General features: G+C 34.3%; 1 protein-coding gene across 1 annotated transcript in view; it reads left to right on the top strand.

Moving 5' to 3' along the window:
- Positions 1–22490, top strand: part of LOC136031677 (protein transport protein Sec24C-like) — a 53735-nt gene that overhangs the window by 19323 nt on the left and 11922 nt on the right. Inside the window, exons 5-9 of the mRNA XM_065711354.1 lie at positions 4752–6422; positions 13083–13262; positions 17018–17216; positions 18912–19106; positions 21382–21585. Of these exons, the coding sequence (XP_065567426.1) occupies positions 4752–6422; positions 13083–13262; positions 17018–17216; positions 18912–19106; positions 21382–21585 (2449 nt within the window). The remainder of the gene's footprint in view (positions 1–4751; positions 6423–13082; positions 13263–17017; positions 17217–18911; positions 19107–21381; positions 21586–22490) is intronic.

Genomic DNA, 22490 nt, shown 5'->3' with positions numbered 1-22490 from the left:
TTTCTTATACTTCTCTCCGTTTTCAACTGGGCTTTTTTTTTTTACCAATTTCTCCAACGGTCTGCTGACGTAAACACGAAAGACTAAATATCTTGACAAATGCATAAATTAGTGTTTATCCCTGCAGTTGGCGCTATGACGAGTCCTTAACAATACAGTTCTCAGTGTGGACAATAATTTTACAGATATTCCTAATTTAAATCCTTGAACCGTATGTTAGATTCGCACTTTAGCTTCGACATTCCGACATATGACGGTAAAAAAAAAACAAAAAAAAAACAGAAAAAATTAATAAAGTGGACGAAACAAAAACCAATTTTACCCAGCAAAAGGGCAGGAACAAAGAAGGGCATTTGCCCCCCTAGATTAAAAAGATATCTTTGTGGTGGAGAGGGCTGTTCTTATCAAGAAATGACTCTTATTATTTTCATTGTAGTATCTGAAGAAACGACAAATTAGCCCCCACCCTCTCACTAGATTTTGGAAGATACCGATATACCCCCCCCCCTCAATTTTTACGAATTGTCGCCAATGAATAAGCTGTATTTTGAGTCTGAAGTTTAAAAATGCTTTTCAGCTCATTTTTGTAAATTTTTGTTTCTGTTTCACAGGCCTCATTGTCATGATTTATCACGGAAATAATAACACGGGATCACGTGATCTATCGGAAAGTGTAATAGAAATAGAATCACGACAAAACACGATTAATTAATTTACCATATTGACTTTTTAATCAGAAATGAAATGGGTTAATTGTTGTTGCTATGGAGAGATATTATACACGTTCCTTGGAAACAGTGGAGCTCCAAAAGGTAACTTATGTGAATGGGGAGTAGGAGTAAGACTATCAGAGTGGGTGATTTCTGAATGAGTAAGAGTAAAAAGTAATACAATATATTCTGACGTGACTATATATATATATATATATATATATATAGTGAGCAATAATTGTGTTAGGAGCCTATTTATTTTTCTCGAAAATGGCTCAATATTTTTTCGAGATAATTTGTACCCTAGAATATTCTGGCCTAAAGAACGATCTATTTAGGTCAGAAGTTTGACAAAATTTGTTAAAAGCCTCGATTTTTTGGGGGAAAAAAAGATTCATATGAGTGACATTATTTTTGTATTCATCAGAATTCCAATGACGATGTCACACTTGTTACACTTATGTGGAAAATTTAAGATTTTTATGCATGGAGAAGTTTCCATTAATTGCTTAAAGAGCTAAAAACTGGCAATTGCAAAAATATGCGTATATATTTTGACAAGGGATTACAACAATTCCAAAACCCTAAAAAATAAAATCAAAAGGTTGAAGCTTAGTGGAAATCGTTGTTAGAAATTGGACTTGCTGTAGTAATCAAATACCTTTGAACAGTCTTTAGTACGAAAAGACATTAAATTGTGGAAAGAGCAAAAAACTGGTAATTCAAAAATATTTGTATATATTTTAACAAGAGATTACAACAATTCAAAAACCTTAAGAAAGAAAGTCAAAAATTTGAAGCTTAGTAGAAATCGTTGTTAGAAAAAAGGAACAGAAATTATTACGTATATGAGGGAGGTTGCCCCCTCGTCAATACCTCCTTCTTTATGCTAAAGTTTTTGAGTACTTTTAAAAGAGCTATTTATTCTAATTAAATGGCCTTTGTGATTCAGGAGTCATTCTCCTGATTAAATTTATTCTAATTAAATCATTCATTTATTCTAGGAGTCATTTATTCTAATTAAACGGCCTTTGTGATTCAGGAGTCATTCTCAGAGAATTTGGGACAAAATTCCAACTTTAGCGTAAAGAGCGAGGTATTGACGAGGGGGCGACCCCCCACCCCCACCTCGTATTCGTAATAATTTATGTTTGGTTTACGTTTTAATATTGCTCCATACTTTCGGTTTAAAAGCTTTTTTTTTATTTAATCGCGCGTAAAGATTCGAAGGTCAACAGTGTGCAACTCCTCAAATACATCAACATTTTCATAATCAATTATCATAATCATAATGTCATATCATAATCATAATGTCATATTATATAATATAATGTAAATTATATAATGTAATCGTAAATATAATTATATTATGTAATTATAAATGTAATTATATAATGTAATATAAATAATTATAATGTCAATTATTATAATCAATTATCAATAATCATAATCAATTTTCATAATACATTTTCAAAGAAAAGTTACACCTTCTAAGTTCGTTATCTGTTTTTAGCTTATTTCAAGATGATTTTTCTTTTACATTTCTTTTTATTAAATTAGGCATCCGCTACTAGTAAAATCTATGTAATTGCATATGGACATCTTTTCTTCAAAAATTAAATTTGTTATTTTTTTTTGCATATGTACGGTTGTGTAAGTTTCAACATAGCGAACTGAATTTATATTCAGGTTCTCTATTCCGTTAATTAAGCTTCTCATCTATACTCAGTTGGTACGCCCCGTACAATTAGTTAGGTGAACCCTATGGAAACGCTACACTAGTTTTAATCACCCTTGAGATTATATCCCATACCCCCTCTAAGGGCCAAAATAACACCCTCTTTACTACCACGTATTTTCTTCACTACATTGGTATATTTTTACATGTTTGCGGTTGTGTAACTTGCTACTTAACGAATTGAAACAATCATTCCTTGTTACTTCAAAATTTGTTGTTAGTACGACATAATGAGTGTGTTCAGAACGCGATCATCTCCAAAGTATAGCTGACAACTTTTCGTTTTTTCCTTGTTGAAGCCAGTTCCCACAATATACACTTATGTGCTTTAACCTTTAGTGGAAGAGTGTTGTATGGCGTGTAACCTTAAAGTAAGTATCAAGCGCCATCAGTTACTGCTGATAGTAAGTGAAAAGGTAAAATTCTAGTTAATTGACTTCTTGCTATCTCAGAAAGGGTTTAGGTTAGGAAAATGAAACTTTCAGGGATGGGTCTACAGGTCCCGGGAAGGTATTTTAAATTACTCAACTTCACTCCTTCTCCCTCTAGAGGGCCCTGAAATTTGCTTACGTGACAGGTCTATATCTATTGAAATTTTGACAAAACAACATTTTACCTTAATTTTCAGTTACTAGTTGCTTTTTCGCTGCCTTTTGTTCTGAAAATGCAATTCCTGTTATTTGAGTAGAATTTTGAGCCATATCAATGTTTTTTTTCTAAATTTAGGAAATGTATTTGCATATCTTTAGAACCTTATAAAATGGGATTGAGCAAAGTTATGAAGCTGAAAACAACTTTGCTGTACTTCAATTGAGCAGAAGATCTGTTTTGCAAGGTTTCACTTTTATAACACAAGTATTTTTAAAGGTCATCAAAGTCAGGGCCCTCTAGAGGGAGAAGGAGTGGAGGTAGGTACTTCAAAATACCTTCCCGGGATATACTTTAGCTGTAGACCCATCCCTGAAAGAATCATTTTCCTAACCTAAACCCTTTCCGAGATAGCAAGAAGTCAATTAACTAGAATTTTACCAGCGAAAATCTTGGAGTGAGCTACAACTAGCAACAAGGAAGGCTGGCTTATGACTTAACCAACTATGTTGACTACGGTCATGTTAAATACCCTCTTTAATTTGTTTCTGGAGTAGAGAATCCGTGTTTATGGTTTTTGTTTTCGGGAGCAGTAGCTGCCAGTAGCCACTAATATCTGCGGGTCTAACCTTCTTCAACTTTTGTAACTTCTTATCATTAGCCTATAGTTGTACATTAAAATTTTAAAGTTACAGTCCTTCTGTTGTTTAGGACTGGACAGCTAAAAGGCTGCTTTTTAACTTATCAATAATTAAAAGGAATCGTATTCATGGAATAATAAACTTTTACGGTCGTCCTTGAATGGGCTGGAAAGAGATCGTAAGGGAAGATTCATGGGTAGTTAGAATTTCTTGGGAGGGTGTAAAGACGGATGTTTTGAATAGATTGGGATGGTGGGGGGGAGTGCGTAGTTGTGCTGGCCTCAGGTGGCTTGTTGCTGCGGTGAGTTTGTAGCAGAAGTAGTTGTAGTAGTAAACTGTGTACGCTTATTGGATGATTACAGATGTCGATTACGCGCATCAAAAAATTGACATGTTTCTTTTGTGTGCCCGAATTTTCTTGGTTGACACAATGACGTTCTGTATTTAAAATTTGTTTTTTATTGGTGTCAAACAAAATTCACAAATTTGTTTATTTCCTACTAAACGGATTATTTGTATTCTAACACTTTTATTATGCATGGTGACAACTTGTGTACGTCCTTTTTAAATGCTGAAATAGCCAAAGGAACGAATGAATTAATCTCTCGTTCTTGAGTGTTTTCTAAATCAGTACATATGCTTGTGGCTTATCGCCAAAAAAGCACCAGTGGTTTACACAATTTTTACTGGAGTAAAACAAATTCAAGAGATGCGCTCTGTAATTCAGTATTTAGAAAGAATATTACATTTAAGAGCTTATCGTATTTTGTTGAACATTTATTTTTCAAAAATTTCAACTTTATGGAAAATTCGTTGAGTTTATTGACTCGAATTTGAAATTTAGAAGATTGACTTATGCTTACTTGACCTTTAGCAAGTGCCTATTAATTACTGTTCTAAAATCTTTCACAAGGAATAAAGAGGCCTGATAGTTTGTATGTATCCATTTGTTAAAAGCAAGAGTAGAATGATCAATAAATGCTTGTCTTAACTGTTCAAGATTTCTTTTATGTATGCATGCTTAAAATAATATGGGTCTGTTGTATCATATCATCTATCTTAATTTTCTTTCAGTTGCCACCGACCATGCCTGGACACTCTTATGGAATCCCAACCGTCAGCACGCCTCAGAGTTCTCTGGGTATTTCTTCCCAGTATCCGACGCCACCAACATCAAATCAACTGTCGAATATTGGTATTAGGCCCATGGAACCCGTTGGAATTCAACCCCTAGCCTCCTCCCCTGCGGAAGCTTTTCCTGCCACTGGGCAGTCTTTAAGCATGTCACAACAGCCTCAGGCGATGCAGCAGATGGGAATCCGTCCTCTGCCGCAGCAACGTATGCCAATTCAACCTGGAAGCTATCCTGTGCAAGGCCAATACCCTCAGGTTGTTGGGTCTCATCAAGTTCCCCGTCCAGGCTATCCTCAACCTGGAATGGTGCCTCCTGGACGATATCAGCAGCCTGGCGCATATCAAGGAGCTGCTCCTGGGTATGCTGGACCCACGGGGTATGCACAGCAAAAGCCACCAGGATTAGACCCTGATATGATTCCCAACACAACTGCTGTTTGGCGTGAAGACTTAGAGAGATATAGTGGAAAACCGTTTGATACTAATTCTAAAGGTGTTGTCCCCCCTCTAGCTGCTACAGACTTTAGTGCAGTTGATAAAGGAAATTGTAACCCGAAATTTATAAGATCCACTCTGTATGGCATTCCAAACTCGCCAGATCTGGTGAAGCAGACGTTAATCCCTTTGGGACTCATAATTAGTCCACTTGCCCTGCTTAAAGAAGATGAAACTTCACCTGTCGTGGTTGATTTTAGTGTAACAGGTCCCCCTCGTTGCGTCAGATGCAAAGCATACATGGCACCCTTCATGAAGTTTATAGATGGAGGCCGTAGGTTTACCTGTCCGCTATGTAAGGGAATCTCGGACGTACCACAAGACTACATTGCATACCTTGATAACCGAGGTGAAAGAACTGATAAATATCAACGTCCTGAGTTATGCCTTGGTAGCTATGAATTTTTAGTCTCTAAAGAGTATTGCAGAGAGAGCAGTTTACCCAACCATCCAGCTTTTATTTTCGTAATTGATGTTTCATATAACAATATGAAGAATGGACTAGTTACCTTTTTGTGTTCATACATGAGTCAAATTTTGGAAAACCTCCCTCGGGAAAACGATGAAACTTTAGTTGACATTGGTTTTATTACATTCAGCGATGAAGTCCATTTTTGGGATTTTTCACATGCACGCCCTAGAATGATAGCCCTGTCTGATTTGTTAGAAAATTTTAGCCCTCAGGCCCATTATTTCCTTGTTAATCCAACTCAAGCTAAAAATAAAATAGATCAGTTAATGACATTGATACCCCAATTGTATACTGAAGACCAAGGAACTCAGGCCATGTTGGGCCCAGCCATCGAAGCTGGCATGCAGGCTTTGACTGTTAGTAAAAAGAATGGAAAACTTGTTGTGTTTCAATCAACTTTACCTGAGTGTGGCAAACCAGGAGGTTTAAAAGTTCGCGATGACAGGAAGCTACTAGGGACAGATAAAGAGAAAAATATCCTTGCACCACAGACCACATATTACAATGATTTGGCTCAAAAATGTGCTGAATTGGGTGTTGGCGTTGATCTGTTTTTGGCGAACCCAAGTTTCATTGATGTGGCAACCCTGGCACAAATTTGTCGACTGAGTGGTGGAACCGTGTATAAGTACACTTATTTCCTAGTAAGTTTTTATTCGTTTATATTTGTAGCCATTATTATTGGATAAATCGCCCAGGGGCCTATTTGACCAAGTCTATGTTACAAACAGTGGATAAAATTCAAAAAGAAGATTTATGTTTTTTTTTAAGGTAACTATTCGTCTGATATGAATCAAACGAATTGTGGTAACAAACTGTAAGTAAGGAGTGACTCAGCTCAATAGTAACCGAGACTCTAAAAAACGGAATTTTGATAACAGTTGTTATAATGAAGTGTCATCACATCATATCTTAGCCAAACAATGTGAACAGATGGATAAATATATTATTAAAAAGCTATCGAATTAGATTAATACAGAAGAACAATGAAAATTTGTTGAATAGTACACTCCTGCACATTATTAAGCTGCAATATTGTTATTGTAGTGTTTCTTGTATATAGCCTAGGGCTATACTGAGTCTCACTAGTGAGATTCAGGGTATAATTGTCACAGTAACAACCGCTATGTTTGGAAAGAGTTTTTAGCGCGGAATTTAACGCTACCTCTCTACATAGTATTTCCTTCTTAATAGTAGTCTTTATGCAAGATTCCTCGGGTTTAGAAGGTTTTAAAGAATTGTAAGACTGATTCTTAAATTAATTTGTTTTTTTTGGAGGGGGGCCTTAAATTGTAAGTGTTGTGGATGGTTAAAATATTCAAATCCCATACTTATTAAGAAGACTTTGACGAATCCATTGGTGAAATAATCCACTGTCTAGGTGGTATAATAGATTTCGCAGTGATTTAACTACTGTAGTGGTGAATAGCTGTCCAACTAGCTTACTGAGTATCTTACCATATATCAAGAGATTAAATAATAGTTGAAATTTGGCAGTTTTATCTTAAAACACAATTGATACCAGAACCGCCATTTTAAGCTTTCTAGCCTTCTAGTATCAACAGTGCCCTATGAAAGCTCTTCCCAAGCTATAATCAACAATGTGGAGTGCAGAGACTCCTAAGTCTAAGCCCCATTCGTTTGTCCAATTTTTTTTTTAAATATCTAATCATTCTACTATTTATAAGGAAACACTATAAAATTCTAGAAACTTCTTTAAATCACCAAAATACTAACTTTGATAGGAATGTTAATCAGATGACGTGAATGATCTATCTGATGTGAATAGTTGTCAAAGATCAGACTTTTTTTTTGCTTTATATTTTTGCTTTTTGGGCTAGTACTTAAATAATATGTTCATCTTCCCTTTTTTTTTTACTTTTACACGCAGTGAATCCCCTGTTGTGACTGTTGTCTTGTGTATATGTGTGCGTGCGTGTCTATCTGTCTATATGTATTTGTCAGAATTTGTCCGTATGTGCGTTTTGTTTTTATATTTATGAACAAAACTGTCTACGTTGCCATAAATTTTTGTTTTGGTCTTTGAAAAGAAAAAAAAAATTTCTATTCCGTCTAAACTCTGGGAGGATAAAATCTTGGCATGGACGTTTTTTATACGGGGGTATATTGTAATGATAAGGAGGGGATCTGAGAATTTTCGAAGATTGGCGAGGGGATTTTTATTGAAAGTTGCAATTATATTTACGGAGCGCAATTCGTCCTTAATCTGTGCCTGAACTGAAGCTGTTTTCGTGGGAACAGACAACGGTAACGTGGCCAGGGGTCTGTAACAACCTCAATGGTTTACCAGTGATCAAGTAAGACCTAAAAAAAAGTGTTTTTCCAACTATCAAAATGGTTATAAACTCGGGTATTTTACAGTACATTAAGTTTGTTTTAAGGTATAAAAAGTTTACACTATATCCGTGCCTAGAATTAAACTTAAGTACAAAAACTGGATATTTCATCTGACTAGAAATAAAAAAATCAGTTCAGTTTCTATTTTATCTTACCTAATAAAATAGTTTGACTTAACCATCAGTAGGGAACAACCTGGAAACTTGATAGCTATATCGATATTTTGCGAAAATAAAGAAAAGTTCAGTTGTATAATGAAAATAATTTGATAACATGAACGAATTATTCCAAACATTATGCGAAAAGGGAAAGCAGTAAGTGTGGAGGTGAAAGTTTTCAGTCTAGACATTTTATTCTGAAACTCTTTTTGCATAAAACAGGTCACCTTTGCTTTATTACGGGCATCAGGGTTTGAAATCTGGACTTGGAGGAGTTCGACATTAGAGTCGAACTTGGTGGAGGAGGGCTCGTAATCAGCGCTAGACGTTTTTTTTAGAGTGAGGCAGCGATTCCCTGAATAGCAAGTACCTGGGAACACTTTGTCCTGGAACTACGGCCAACTGCCATGACGCAGCTTTTGGATAGCTGATGAGGTTGGTGAAAGTGGCCTGCCCGATTGTCTGGCTCTAAGTACCCTGCAATAGTCTGACAATAACCTCCCCAACGGGTAGACACCGTCTATATACCTACTGTAGTTTGCGGTCAGTATGGGCTGCTGATTCTACACTACTTTTCAGCTTGACTGAACCTCGTGATTTTACCGGTTGGCTCGATTGCATCAAATTTCTTGCCACAATGACATTCTTGTAGTCCGTCCACATAGCTGCCAACTTGTTGGACGCGGTAGACAAATGACTCGCTGGCATCTCGCTTAAACTCTTTGTCTGACCTCAATAGACATTTATCGGGACGATTTGACCCTGGCAGTGTCACTAGACCTCTAGCCTTTGTTATTCAATCTGACCAAAAGTTCATATTTTGCAAAAAAAAGCCAAATAAGTGTGAATGAATAGGAAGATCGTGGCAAATTGATTTCATTATATTGGAAATTCATCCTCCAATCCAACTTCGTGAACTGTAAGTAAGGAGTGACTTGGCTCAATTGTAACCGATACTCCAAAAGATGGAATTTTGATAACAATAGAAACATCAAAAGAATTGCTTTTTTATGCTGGTTCCTAATATATGAGGTTTATTAAGTTAAATGTTACCCACCAAAAGCTACAAGCCTAAGAAAATCTGCCCGACTTTGGGAAAAAGGGAAAACTCCCAAAACTCAAGCGATCTTATCGAAAGTCACATCATCTGGTTCGGTACATCAGACCTACCGTAGAGGTTTCAAGCTTGTATATACAAAAATGGCACATCAGACCTACTGTTGAGGTTTCACGCTTGTATATACAAAAATGTGAAATTTTGCGTTTTTGCCAAAAGAAAGATCACGAATTAAACACGGATGCATATTTTTTTTCATTTATTCATTTTTTCCGGGATGATTGTATCGAACCTGCTATCTGAGAAGATCGGGAGAGGGCTCATTTGATTGGATTCAGCCTCATTGGAGGGCAACTAGCCCCTCCCCCACGCCCCGTTTTTCTCCAAAGACACCCGATGAAATATTTGAGATAGTCATTTGATTCAGTATAGTTGAGAGGCCCAATAACTATGCCTTTATTGATTATATGCCCTCCCCCTCTGTATAGTCTGTGGAAAGGGCTATAAGCTACGCAATTTGCTAATTGCTCACATATCGCCTTGTGTAAGCAAGTATTTTGTAACTGACAACCCTAGTCAAAATTGAGTCACAAACCATACCAGAGTTATTTTCTAATGGTTTAGTTCGTTTGTTTGTAGGATGCCCCCCGGCTGAGTAAATCAAAAATCCAACTTTATCTTAAGTGCATTTTTCTCAATTTTGTGAAAGAGTAAACTGTCGTAACTGACCGGAGGATCAACCTGGGGTATTTTGTCGTAACTGTATAGCTTTTATTACAGACATCCGAGAAGAAGAAGGTCTAATTATTGGAATGCAAATATGAATAATAGGAAGGATATGTTAAGGAAAAGGATGACATTTGTTGAAGCTCTTAGCACTTGTGTAAACTGCTGATCAGTCATAATGTGAGAATTTTTTTTTGAGGACTTCCGGAAACTCAATGCACAAGAGAAGAAAATGTTCTGCTTGTAAACTGTGAAGTCTGATAAACAAACAAATACAAAGTAGAAACAATAGGGAAAATCTTTTCAAGACAGTGGCAATCAATTCTGTGAATATTTCGGCCCTATGTCCAAGGGCCGTCTTCAGCACAATACGAGAGAGAAAATATGTATATATAAATAAACTTATATTAAAATGGGAGAATTAAAACTAATAATGTTTTTTTAAACTTATTTTTAAAAATAGTCCTAGCATCCTTACTTCAATGAAGTTCAACCAGGAGTCCTGGTTGAACTTCGTTGAAGTAAGGATGCTAGGGCTGTTTTTAAAAAAGTTTAAAAAAAAACATTATTAGTTTTAATTCTCCCATCTTAATGTAAGTTTATTTATATATACATATTTTCTCTCTTGTTCTCGTATTGTGCTGAAGACGGCCCTTGGACATAGGGCCGAAATATTCACAGAATTGATTTCTACTATCTTGAAAAGATTTTCCCTATTGTTTCTACTTTGTATTTGTTTGTTATGGAAAGGCAGTGTGGTCTTCGTCGCTATTTTCGTCTAGCCTATGGGGAGCAGTTGACCTTTGATATCTTTTATTTTATTAGTCTAGGTAAAAAACGTGCTAATATTATCAATCAATAATTTTTTTTAGAATCTTGTAGAAATGAAAATCTTATTCTCAAGTCTTATAGATATAAATTATATTTAAATACCCGGAAAGAAGCTCAATTCGCCCATACACTACAGTTAAAACCTTAGTCCATACTATTAAGGACAAAAAACAAAAAAGACATAATTTCTTCAGAGGGAAAATCGTTGGAAACTTTTCTGCTGGAAAACCTGTCCACTGTTGATTTTGCTCAAGTTGTTAGATTAGAAAGGAATTTGTTTAACCATGATTTTCGCTTGTCCAAAGAACGCCTCTATAAAAAACTGGAAGGCTTGAGAAATGAATCTTCGATGAGAAACCATATTTATTCTCCAAGACTCACTCCTGAACCTGCTATTGTTAACCTCTCTTCTTAGACATTGAAGCCCCAGGAAATCGAAACACTGGAAAAAGGTCCAAAATTCTCTTTTCTACCGAAACAGGTTCCTGTGGCAGATATAGTTTCCTCTCTAGAGTCCGCTTTGCATAAACACTATCTATCTGTTTCTAACCCTGATGAAGTTAGATCTGGTCTTATAAATACCCTTTATAAAAGCCAAAAAAAGTTAAGCCTCCTACCACTTCCACACCCAAAAATTTGCACGATGAGTCCTGGTTGAACTTCGTTGAAGTAAGGATGCTAGGGCTGTTTAAAAAAAAAGTTTTTAAAAAAACATTATTAGTTTTCCTTCTCACATTTTAATGTAAGTTTATTTATATATACATATTTTCTATCTCGTTCTCGTATTGTGCTGAAGACGGCCCTTGGACATAGGGTCGAAATATTCACAGAATTGATTTCCACTGCTTGAAAAGATTTTCCCTATTGTTTCTACTTTGTATTTGTTTGTAATGAAAGGCAGTGTGGTCTTCGTCACTATTTAAGTCTGATAAAATGAAACGGAACGCAAATGTAGGAACTCGAAGGAAAGTTTCCGGGAGATACTATGTCACATGAAAGGGTATTACAAGAAGAGTTAGTAAAAACTTTTTTCTGACAACTTTATTTTTCCTTAACAACGAATATACCATTCTCAGAGGGATAGTAGGAAAACTGGTACAGGAGGGCCTCGACTAAATGTAATTAAGACTCCCTATAACAAAACAAAGGAAGAAGATGCTAAAACAGTGAAAAAGCATTTTGAATCCTTTCCAAAAATGGAGTCTCACTTCCGCAGGTTAGTTTCAACGATTTCTTTTGTCTCTGTCCTTTCTGGCGCAGATAAAGCATTAATTATTCTTCTATCTATCATATCTTAAGGTTTCAGTGACAAGATGTTTCCTCATTTATTCGGTGTAGAATGCGGGGAGAATTTGGAAAAACTCTTTCCTGACCAGGCGAGGTTATTTTTTCTCTAAGCTGGGTAGAGGTTCACTCTTATGACTAGCGTCGAAGCCTTCTTTTTCTTCCATTTGGGATACTGATAAGCGTTTTTTCCCTCCGTTCTTAGGTTGTACTTTGAACGGGGTATGTTTTGACCCCGCTAACATCTTCAATGAATGAGATTTTCAGTTCACTAGCGACATCCACCGTGAGAACGTCAGATCAGTTAGATGGTTCGACTTCCGTAAAGTTATTGATGTCTTCTATATCTTCCGCATTGCTTGCCTCTCCGACCTTATTAGTTGGCACTATTTCGAGACTATCAGCTTCGTCATACTATAGGATCAAATTTGTTTCATCATCAAACCTAAGAACCCGCCAAGGCATTTTGCATGCTAAAAAATTGTAATTTTTTTTTGCTCGCGGCTGTTTTGGTTGGAATATGATGTTTTTTTAGATAGGTGATAATAGGTTCTGAACAACCAAAAATATTCAAATAACAAAATTCAAGTTTTTCACTAGCCAAAGGTCACAACAATTCTATCTATGTTGGTGTGCCAAATACCAGGATAAACTGCTAGCTCTTCCTGCGGATGGTGTGGCAAGAATTGTGGCAACAAAAAATTTATATCAGGAAAAACTGCTAGCTCTTCCTGCGCATGATGTGGCAGCAAAAAATTTATATCAGGAAAAACTGCTAGCTCTTCCTGCGGATGATGTGGTATCAAAAAATTTTGATCTAATATTCTATCATCTCCTAGCGCAACTGTCGAATTTCCAACTCAAAATCTCAAATTTGAATCTCTTTGTAGGCTGAGAAAGATGGTCAAAGATTGTTCGAAGACTGTGTTAGAAGTGTACGATTTACTTCGGCATTCGATACAGTCATGAGGCTACGGACGTCAACTGGTTTAAACCCATGTAACTTCTATGGAAGCTACTTCATGTCCAATAGCAGTGACGTTGAAATGGGGGCAATGGACAGTAATAAAGTAAGTTTAACTCTTTTTGTCAACTTATTCATCATATATGTCCTCCTTTCCATCTCAAGTGTTTTTAAAAAGGGCCGAGTAAACTAGCTTTGTTATTATATTTTTATTATTATATTATTATATTATATTTTTATTATATTATTATTATTATTTTGTTATTATAGCTTTGTTATTAATAGCTTTGTAGTAAAATGCATTGAAACGGCACATAAAGACATTACTACCTTAATTGTCAGGAGAACTCGATCAAAATACGCATATTTATATATGTATACTACCAAAAATACGCATATTTAAGGTTTTTTTTTTTTTTTTTTTTTTTTATATTCAATAACTAGATTAAAGATTCCAATAGAACTATCAGTGTCAAATTTGGAAATACAATTAACAGCTGTACATCTCATATTTGTGTGCTTTTATTGAACTAATTTAGACGAAACTCGTCTACAAAAATATAACAAAAAAAGGATGGAGCATAAATATGGAAAAAGGACTATAAATAAATGAATATATACGTTAGGGGTCGGCGTCGTTTATGGTTTGGCCAAACAGAAAAGGCAAAAAGGAAAAAAATTGGAAAAAATGGAAATACAGTCCTGTTTTTCCGTCTTTTTTTTCTAAAAACAGAAAATACCTGTTTTTACTTAAAACGGCTGTTTTAACTGATATTTCCTTTTTTTTCTGTTATTTTATGTTTATGGGTGTAAAGTCAACATTTCTATTAAAAATGAAATATACACAAGACACGTTAATAAAGATTTGTCACTTAAAAACTTTCGAAGTTCAGGTGTTTTTGCAGTCATTCGTGTGCACTGCTTTCACATAAAGTACGCAGCAATGCTAAATCCAATCTCACTGTTTATAGATGTTCCAAGTGGATCCAGTCTCTCAGGCACTGAGAGATGTATGCATGCTGTTTATTTTAACTCCGGGTAAGTATAAAATTGGTCATTCTCGCTAAAGAAGACTGTAAATCTTCCATCATATGCCCTAATAATATTTACTGCCGCGCGGGGCATGCTTAAATTGCTGATACTGCTCGCATTTTGCCTCGAAGAGTTTATTCGCTGCCCAGTTGTGTTTTGAAACATAGCGAACATCAGCAGGTTCTGCTGATCAATTTTGGTTGGTCCAAGTAATGAAGTCAATAGGGAAAGATGTGGAAGAGAAAAATTTTGATTAGTCCAAGGTCCATTTGTGACGTTATTGGAGAAAGACGTGGTGTTCACTGATGAAGCGAGGAGATGGACTAATGAGTTGAGTCTTGGTCTATATGGCTCGTTTTTTTCATAAATTTCAGGGTCCAAAAAGCCAGCTCTTTTGAAAAGCATCATATCAAACTCAGGGATGAAAAAATATCTTCTGAGCTGAAATCCAGGCAATGCATACGAAATCACGATAGTATTTCGAAGCCCTGAAATTCATCATATGAATAATTTGCTGTTCAACGCTCTTCAACGTTGTTCTCTTTGCTCTCTTCAACGCTTTCTATTACGCTTTCTATTCAGACACTCTGGTGCGAGTCTGTTGAACTTACGATTAAATAAATTCCCACGTAGCACATGAATTTTGGATGCCAGGTCAAAGGAAAACGCCTGGTCCTGCTGAAAGATCAAGAAGGAGAAGATTCAGACATTCCCTGTGTACAAATCAGGCTATGAGTTAAATGTATCCCGTAGGATTATCGGTACTAATATGCTGATTGGTTAGGACTGTGGAACCAGTAGATCTCATTTTTTATTTACCCTTGCTTTGACCCTGGTATTATTATGATTTTTCACATTAGCTGGTAACTTCAAACTTAATTTAATTAATTAATTAATTTAATTAATCAATGCTTGAGAATAAATTTTAAAAATCATATTCTTGGTACAGTCGCAATCAAGCTAAATAAAACTATGAACGATAATTTTCTATTGAAGAAACACAAATTAAAACAAAGGAAAATAAGACAATATAATCCTCCTCCTTCTTGCCTGCGATACTCAGTTGACCTCATTAATTAATTGACATTAGTTAAATTATTTAAACAAAATATTCAGTTGGAGGCGTAATCAGGATCTAATACACTCACCAAAGACAAAGCAATAAACAAATAATTAAAAGTTATAATAGAAATCCAGATTTTACTTTATGATAAATTTGAGAAAGAGAGAAATAAATACAGACAAAGAAATAAATAACTAAAAGCTATAATAGAAATCGTGATTTTACTTTGTAACAAAGTTGGGAAACACAGAAATAAATAAAGTCGAAGAAATAATAAAGACTAAGAAATAAATACAAGAAATCTGACATGCCATCGCTGTAGGCAATGTTTTAATATTTCACTTATGTGCTTATGTAAGCTAGCTGACTGAAGGCAACAAGTTCGGCAGCTGCTTGATAATAAAGTACTTCTAAATAAATAACTAAAAGTTAAAATAGAAATCCAGATTTTACTTTGTAATAAATTTGAGAAAGAGAGAAATAAATACAGACAAAGAAATAAATAACTAAAAGCTATAATAGAAATCGTGATTTTACTTTGTAATAAAGTTGGGAAACACAGAAATAAATAAAGTCGAAGAAATAATAAAGACTAAGAAATAAATACAAGAAATCTGACATGCCATCGCTGTAGGCAATGTTTTAATATTTCACTTATGTGCTTATGTAAGCTAGCTGACTGAAGGCAACAAGTTCGGCAGCTGCTTGATAATAAAGTACTTCTAAATAAATAACTAAAAGTTAAAATAGAAATCCAGATTTTACTTTGTAATAAATTTGAGAAAGAGAGAAATAAATAAAGATCAAGAAACAATAAAGACGAAGAAATAAATAAATAATTAACAATTATAATATATATCCAGATTTTACTTTGTAATAAATTTGAGATAGAGAGACAAAAATAAAGACGAATAAATAAATAAATACTAAAAGCTATAATAGAAATTCAGATTCTACTTTGTAATAAATTTGAGAAAGAGTAAAAAAAGAATTAAGACGAAGAAATAGATAAACAAAAAAGTTATAATAAAAATCCAGATTTTACTTTGTAATAAATTTGAGATAGAGAGACAAAAATAAAGACGAAGAAATAAATAAATTCTAAAAGCTATAATAGAAATCCAGGTTCTACTTTGTAATAAATTTGAGAAAGAGTAAAAAAGAATTAAGACGAAGAAATAGATAAACAAAAAAGTAATAATAGAAATCCAGATTTTACTTTGTAATAAATTTGAGAAAGAGAGAAATAAATAAAGACAAAGAAATAAATAAATAACTAAAAGTTATAATAGAAATCCAGATTCTACTTTGTAATAAATTCGAAAAAGCGAGAATTAAATAAAGACGAAGAAATAAATAAGTAACTAAAAGTGATAATAGAAATCCACATTTTACTTTGTAATAAATTCGAGAAAGAGAGAAATAAATAAAGACGAAGAAATAGATAAATAACTTAAAGGTATAAATGAAATCCGGATTTTACATTGTAATAAATTTGAGAAAGAGAGAGAGAAAAAAACTCTTCGCGAGGAATTTCTTCGAGTGTGTCTTAAATGCGGAAAGTGCAATTAGCATAAAGGGTACAATTGACTGCTGCCTTTTTCTGACCCCCCCCCCCCTCTTGATGCCTTTCCTTCTGCGGAAGCAGGTTGAAAAACATGAAGTAGCAGAGAATAATAGAATTAGACACAATTCAGCTTTAGATTTTTTATTTAATTTTTCAGTTGCTTTTCATTTTAGTGAGACTTAAGTTGCTTTTTTTTTAGGCAATTACAGTGGAAATCAAATACGAAGACAAAATTCCAGACGAAGAGGCCTATTTTCAATTGGCATTTCTCTACACTAGCCTAGATGGAAGTAGGAGGGTGCGAATTCACAACCTGGCTCTACCCACTGTAAGCCAGTATTCAGACGTGTATAAACTGGTAGATTCAGACGCTCTTATTAATCTAATGTTAAAGCAAGGTTAGAGCTTCTTATACTATTTCAGGCTTGTATACTTTTCTAGTATGTTGCTTCCATCCCTTAATTTGCAAGTTGACAGATAAAGTTGTCTCTCACCATTTTTCAATACCCCACAGGGAGATACCCTTTGGGCCTATATTTTAAGGAGGGAACTCTTCCCAACTTATGTATGGGTATGAGACTGCACGAAGTATATTGATTTTTAGCTATGTCTTTTAATTTCCATTCTACAAAACATGAAAACACTTCTTTTTCCTTTTGGTTTTGTAGACGATATCCGGGAGTAATAAACATTATATTTCAAACAAAATTTATGTTATCTCAATGTAAATTAGGAACTTCCCAGTCTGTCAATTCTTATTCAAACTTTACTACCAGACGTTTCTGTTATTCTCATAATGATTGTTAAAAAGTTTAATATCTATAATCTTAGAGTTAGTACTAAGTTTCGAACCCTAGAATTTTTTTTTAATAAAAGCAATAAGAGTGCAAAAATCGTATTTTTTTTTAAAAGTTGCAACCTATTATTCTTTTACGATTTTTTTTTTACCTGTCAAAAATTTGCTCATGTGCATTTCTGTCACGTTTTTAAAAGTCGGACACAAATTTCTGGGGGGGTGGATCGTAATGGTTACGATCAAATCGTAAAACACTCAAGTGAGTCTCGCAATTGTGTATCAGCCTGATAGTTTAATTATATTTTATTTAATTGCAATTAATTATATACTCTTGATAGTAATGTGTAATAAATATACTGTTTCCAAGATCCCAAGCTTACAATAAAAATAATATGATTTTGAGAAAATCTCAAGGAGCGGCATCCATGGTCTAACGCAGCTTGTTTGTTAAATAGAAAACTGGCTCGCTCTGTCTTTCAGTTCTACTCTCTTACCCTCTCTCTTATTTTTGTCTACTTTTTTTGCTACTACTATCTACTCTTTTATTGTCCACTCTCTTATTTTTTAATATTATTAAAATATTATTAATAATGTTATTGCTTACATTATCCAGGGCTTCCAGTCGAAATCAGGGTTTTTACATTTGATTTTCTTTTTAATTTGAATGTAAATATTTGACTTGTATTTTTTATTCTCTTTAGATGCAGTGTTTGTACGTTAGGGGGAATGGACGAACCCTATTGATAAGGTTAATTGTTGTTATTAATTGAAGGAGTGTGTGGTAGTGTCGTCGAGTGTAGTGGGAAATTTACTGCATTTTAGTAAAGAATTTTTACTAAATGTTTACGGGTCTCGACGTGCCACAGAGCACTTCGAGCAATTGCTCTTGACACAGAGCTATTTTAAATTTTGTTCATCTTCTATTTTTATTAAACGACCCCACAATTGAACCTTGAAATCGTCACGGTTGTCTCCCTTTACCGATTGACAAATTCTGAAAAGATTCTTAGTCTTTCTTTCCGATAAAGTATTGTGTTGTTCAAGGGTGTATCCAGGATTTTGTTCAATGTGTGTGTGTGTGAGGGGCCAAAAACTGCATCAAAATTTGTTTATAGGCATTTTTGTTTCTTTTTTACGAGTCGGGCACATTTTTTGGTGGGGGAAGGAGACTTAAACCTGATACCCCTCTAGATACGGCCATAGTGTTATTTAAATGAGCCTTAAAAACCAATATATAGGCTATATTAGATTTTTTTTATTAGTAAAATTGCTGTATGCTTTCTTTTTTACATGTTAGCCGTTTCAACAATATTGGATTCATCACCAAAGGGCGTTCGAGATAATATAATTAAACGTGTTGCTCAGATTTTGGCCAACTATAGAAAAAACACAAATACGCAACCGAATACTGTACAACTTATCCTGCCTGAGCAGCTGAAACTGCTGCCTTTATTCTCTATGTGTTTGCTTAAAAGTGATGCTTTGTCTGGTGGTAAGTTCTTATTCAATACTTTTCGCTATCTGTGAAAAAAAAAATGTTGGTCAATTATGGGATCACCACTTATTAAAGCTGGTTTACCAATGTCTCAATGATTTTGCATCAGCATGTTTCGTGGACATATTATAAATTTTATTCTTTTTGCTGAAAGGGCCATTTTGAAAGGGTTCTCGATTTGTTTTTGATCCGTTTTTGATTTGTTCTTGATCCCTGTTTGAAGTTCCTTCTTTTCGAATACTGAAGCACTATTTGTAACTACAGCAATAAAAGCCAATGATTTCACAGAGGCCACCATCAGGCTAAGCCTATCTGTTACTATTCATACCTACTATTCTCTAGTTATACATGATTATCAGAGATAGGGCTATAATGTTGATCAGGTAAACAGTAATCTGTCTCCCATGTATTATTGTTATTTTTATTCTTTCAAAAACAGCAACTATTTTTTATTTCTACATAAACACTAATCTTTCATATGGAAACAAAAGAATTTTTTCTCATAGACTTAATCTAATTATCTTGAGTAAGTTAAGGATAGGAAAATTAATTTGAAGGGGGATTAACTGAAATACTGGTTTTTTTCATTTTTCTTCAAATTAGGAGTAAAAATTATGGAGGTCGGTTGGGGGCTCACTAGACTCTCCCCTTGGTTGGATCACATTTTTCTAGTTATACCGTTTTTATGTAATACTAATGAAAAATTACAATAATTCACAGTTAGTGACAGTTAATTGACTTACAAAGCTTCTCAAAGTCGGACCTAATCAAAGCAACTTTTAGTCATATCTCATTTTTGCATTTAATCTTCATATTGAGTCATTGTATGATTTAAATTGTTTTCGTATTTAATCTTCGCATTTTTTTTTATCTGATTTTTTATTTGATCGTTTGTATTCATGATTGACGCTGAATAGATGCATTTAAATTCCCTTCTTTAAAATATTTGATTTAATGGAAATTACAGACATAAAGTTCGGTAGAAGAATAAAATAATTCATCCTTGTCTAATAAAATAAGCCATATCATAAGTGTAATCACAAGGCTTTTATGATAATTATCGCATTTCTTTTTAGGTCTTCCTATAATTCATCCATTTTCATTTTTACGGAGGTTCAACACCACTCCCCTCCAATCAGATTGATTCTTGCTTCATGTTCTTTTTCAGCCTTTCGAAGTTACTTAATAATTTAAACTACCTAACTAACCATTAAAAACAAATTTTTAAGTAACAAAATTGAAATGAATTGAAATTTGTAACAAATTTTGACAAATTGAAACAAAAGTTGTTACAAATGTTAAATTTTAATTTGTTACTAATTTCTTTAAAAAATTGAAACAAATACTTTAAAGAGGTAAGTAGGGCAGTGATGCCAATCGGGGCGGGAGGGGTGGATGTATATCTTTTGTTGCCCCCTCCTATATTTCGATTAAAAAAAAAATTCATTGGGGAAAAGTAGAAGAACAAAATAGCTCACACACTCCATAGACTCGAAAAATATATTTTACCTCTCCCCTACATTTGCGTGAATTGGCACCCTTAACCAGCTCCCTTCTCCCTCAATACTTACACATTTTTTCTAAATATGCCGTTCTTATGTAACAGCAGTGAAAATGACAATTATGCATAACTAAATACCGTTGATAGCCACAAAATTAAAACAGCAATTTCTTTTAAAAACATGTATTTTTAAAACAGATAACAATAGTAAAGATAATAAAACAGACAATAATAAAAACAGAAATACCAACTAACGCGCTGTACTTAGCGTTCTCAGTACGTTGTTTGTTTGTGGTGATACACTATTTGAGGCATTAGATATCAGTAGCAGCTCGAGTTCAACCTCAACAGTTTTATCCATTGGTAGTTTAAATCACCTTGAGTTTCTTGTAATTTTTTTTTCTTTACCAAAATTTTGAGTCTAAGCAAAAAATGGTATTACAATAATTCACTTCACAAGTCTAAGAAGGAAACATGGCTTGATTTTTTTTTCTTAATACCTGCGAAGGTCTTCTTAAGAAGTTTGGTTGTCATTTAATTTTTTTTCTACTCATCTGATTTTTTTTTCTTATTACCTACGAATGTCTTCTTGAGAAGTTTTGCTTTGATTTAAAATTAAAATTCGCTAAAAGTAATGCGACGGCAATGACGTCGAAGCTTAATTAATGATTCAATTAATTAATTAATGTATTAATTAATAATGAATATTTTAATTAAGAAATGTCCTAGTTAAATAATGAATACGTTATCTCCTTTGATTTCTCGTTATAGCCCTGGATATCATGATTGATGACCGTGCATTGGCTATGCATATCGCGCAGACGATGGACGCAAGAACAAGCCTCTTCTTTTTGTACCCAAGGCTATTACCCATTCACCAAATGCAAGATCCGAATGAAAACGAGGGGTCATCATTCCCTGCACCAATTAGATGCTCTTATGATAGAATGACACAAGACGCCGTATATATCTTAGGTAAGATAGTTCAAATCTATCAGTCAATTCCCCCAGCGCGCGTTATATTTTTCCTCCAGTGAGCGTTATATTTTTTCCTTCCTTGAAACCTCATCTAATTGGTGTTAAAAGGGTCGTAGGGTTTTTACCCTCAGGAAGCATGTATATAAACCGCAGAGAAAGATTTCAACTTGTCATAATTCATAACACCCCCTCCTCTCCTTTATTAGTCTATTCGTTAGTAGAGACCATTAGATTGAAAAGACCGTCTTTCTTTCCTTCCTAATGCCCTTTCCAGCTTGTCCTTTGGTTTTGCTGCAATGCTAAGGTGAGTAAGAAAAATAGAACGGTGTTTTACTTTAACATAGTTGGGGCCAAGGGTATATCTTGGATTTTGTTTGGGGGGGGAGTACAAAAACGTATCATTTTATGTTCATTTTTGTTACATTTTTACGAGTCAGACAAAAGTTTTGGAAGAGGGCAAACCCAGAACCCCCCTACTTCCTGGGTACACCCTCGGTTAGGACTAATACCTTTCTTCTTTTTTTTTTTTTTTTTTTTTTTTTTTTTTTTTTTTTTTTTTTTTTTTTAATGAAAAATTCTTTTCTGCATTTATTTTGACAACAAGCTCATCAGCTCAAAAGCTACGTCACCAATTTAGATGGGGCTTTATGATAATTTATTTTTCTTAGCAAGAACCTAGTAAGGAACGAACCACATTGTCACTTACTTTCAAAAATTTTGTCTTATTTTAATCCCATCACTTTTACCCAAGCCGCTGTTTAAATTAATGCTTCAACCATGATGATACGGCTTTTGACAATCATGCGCATAGTTTATTTTGATATTTAAACCAAGATTTATTTATTAGTCTCCTTATGGGAAGATAAGAGCCAGCTAGAAGAGACCACACTTTCTCCAACTTT

The sequence above is a fragment of the Artemia franciscana genome, chromosome 10, assembly GCF_032884065.1.
Source record: "Artemia franciscana chromosome 10, ASM3288406v1, whole genome shotgun sequence".
NCBI classification, from domain to species: Eukaryota; Metazoa; Arthropoda; class Branchiopoda; order Anostraca; family Artemiidae; genus Artemia; species Artemia franciscana.
This window is presented reverse-complemented; position numbering and strand designations above follow the sequence as displayed.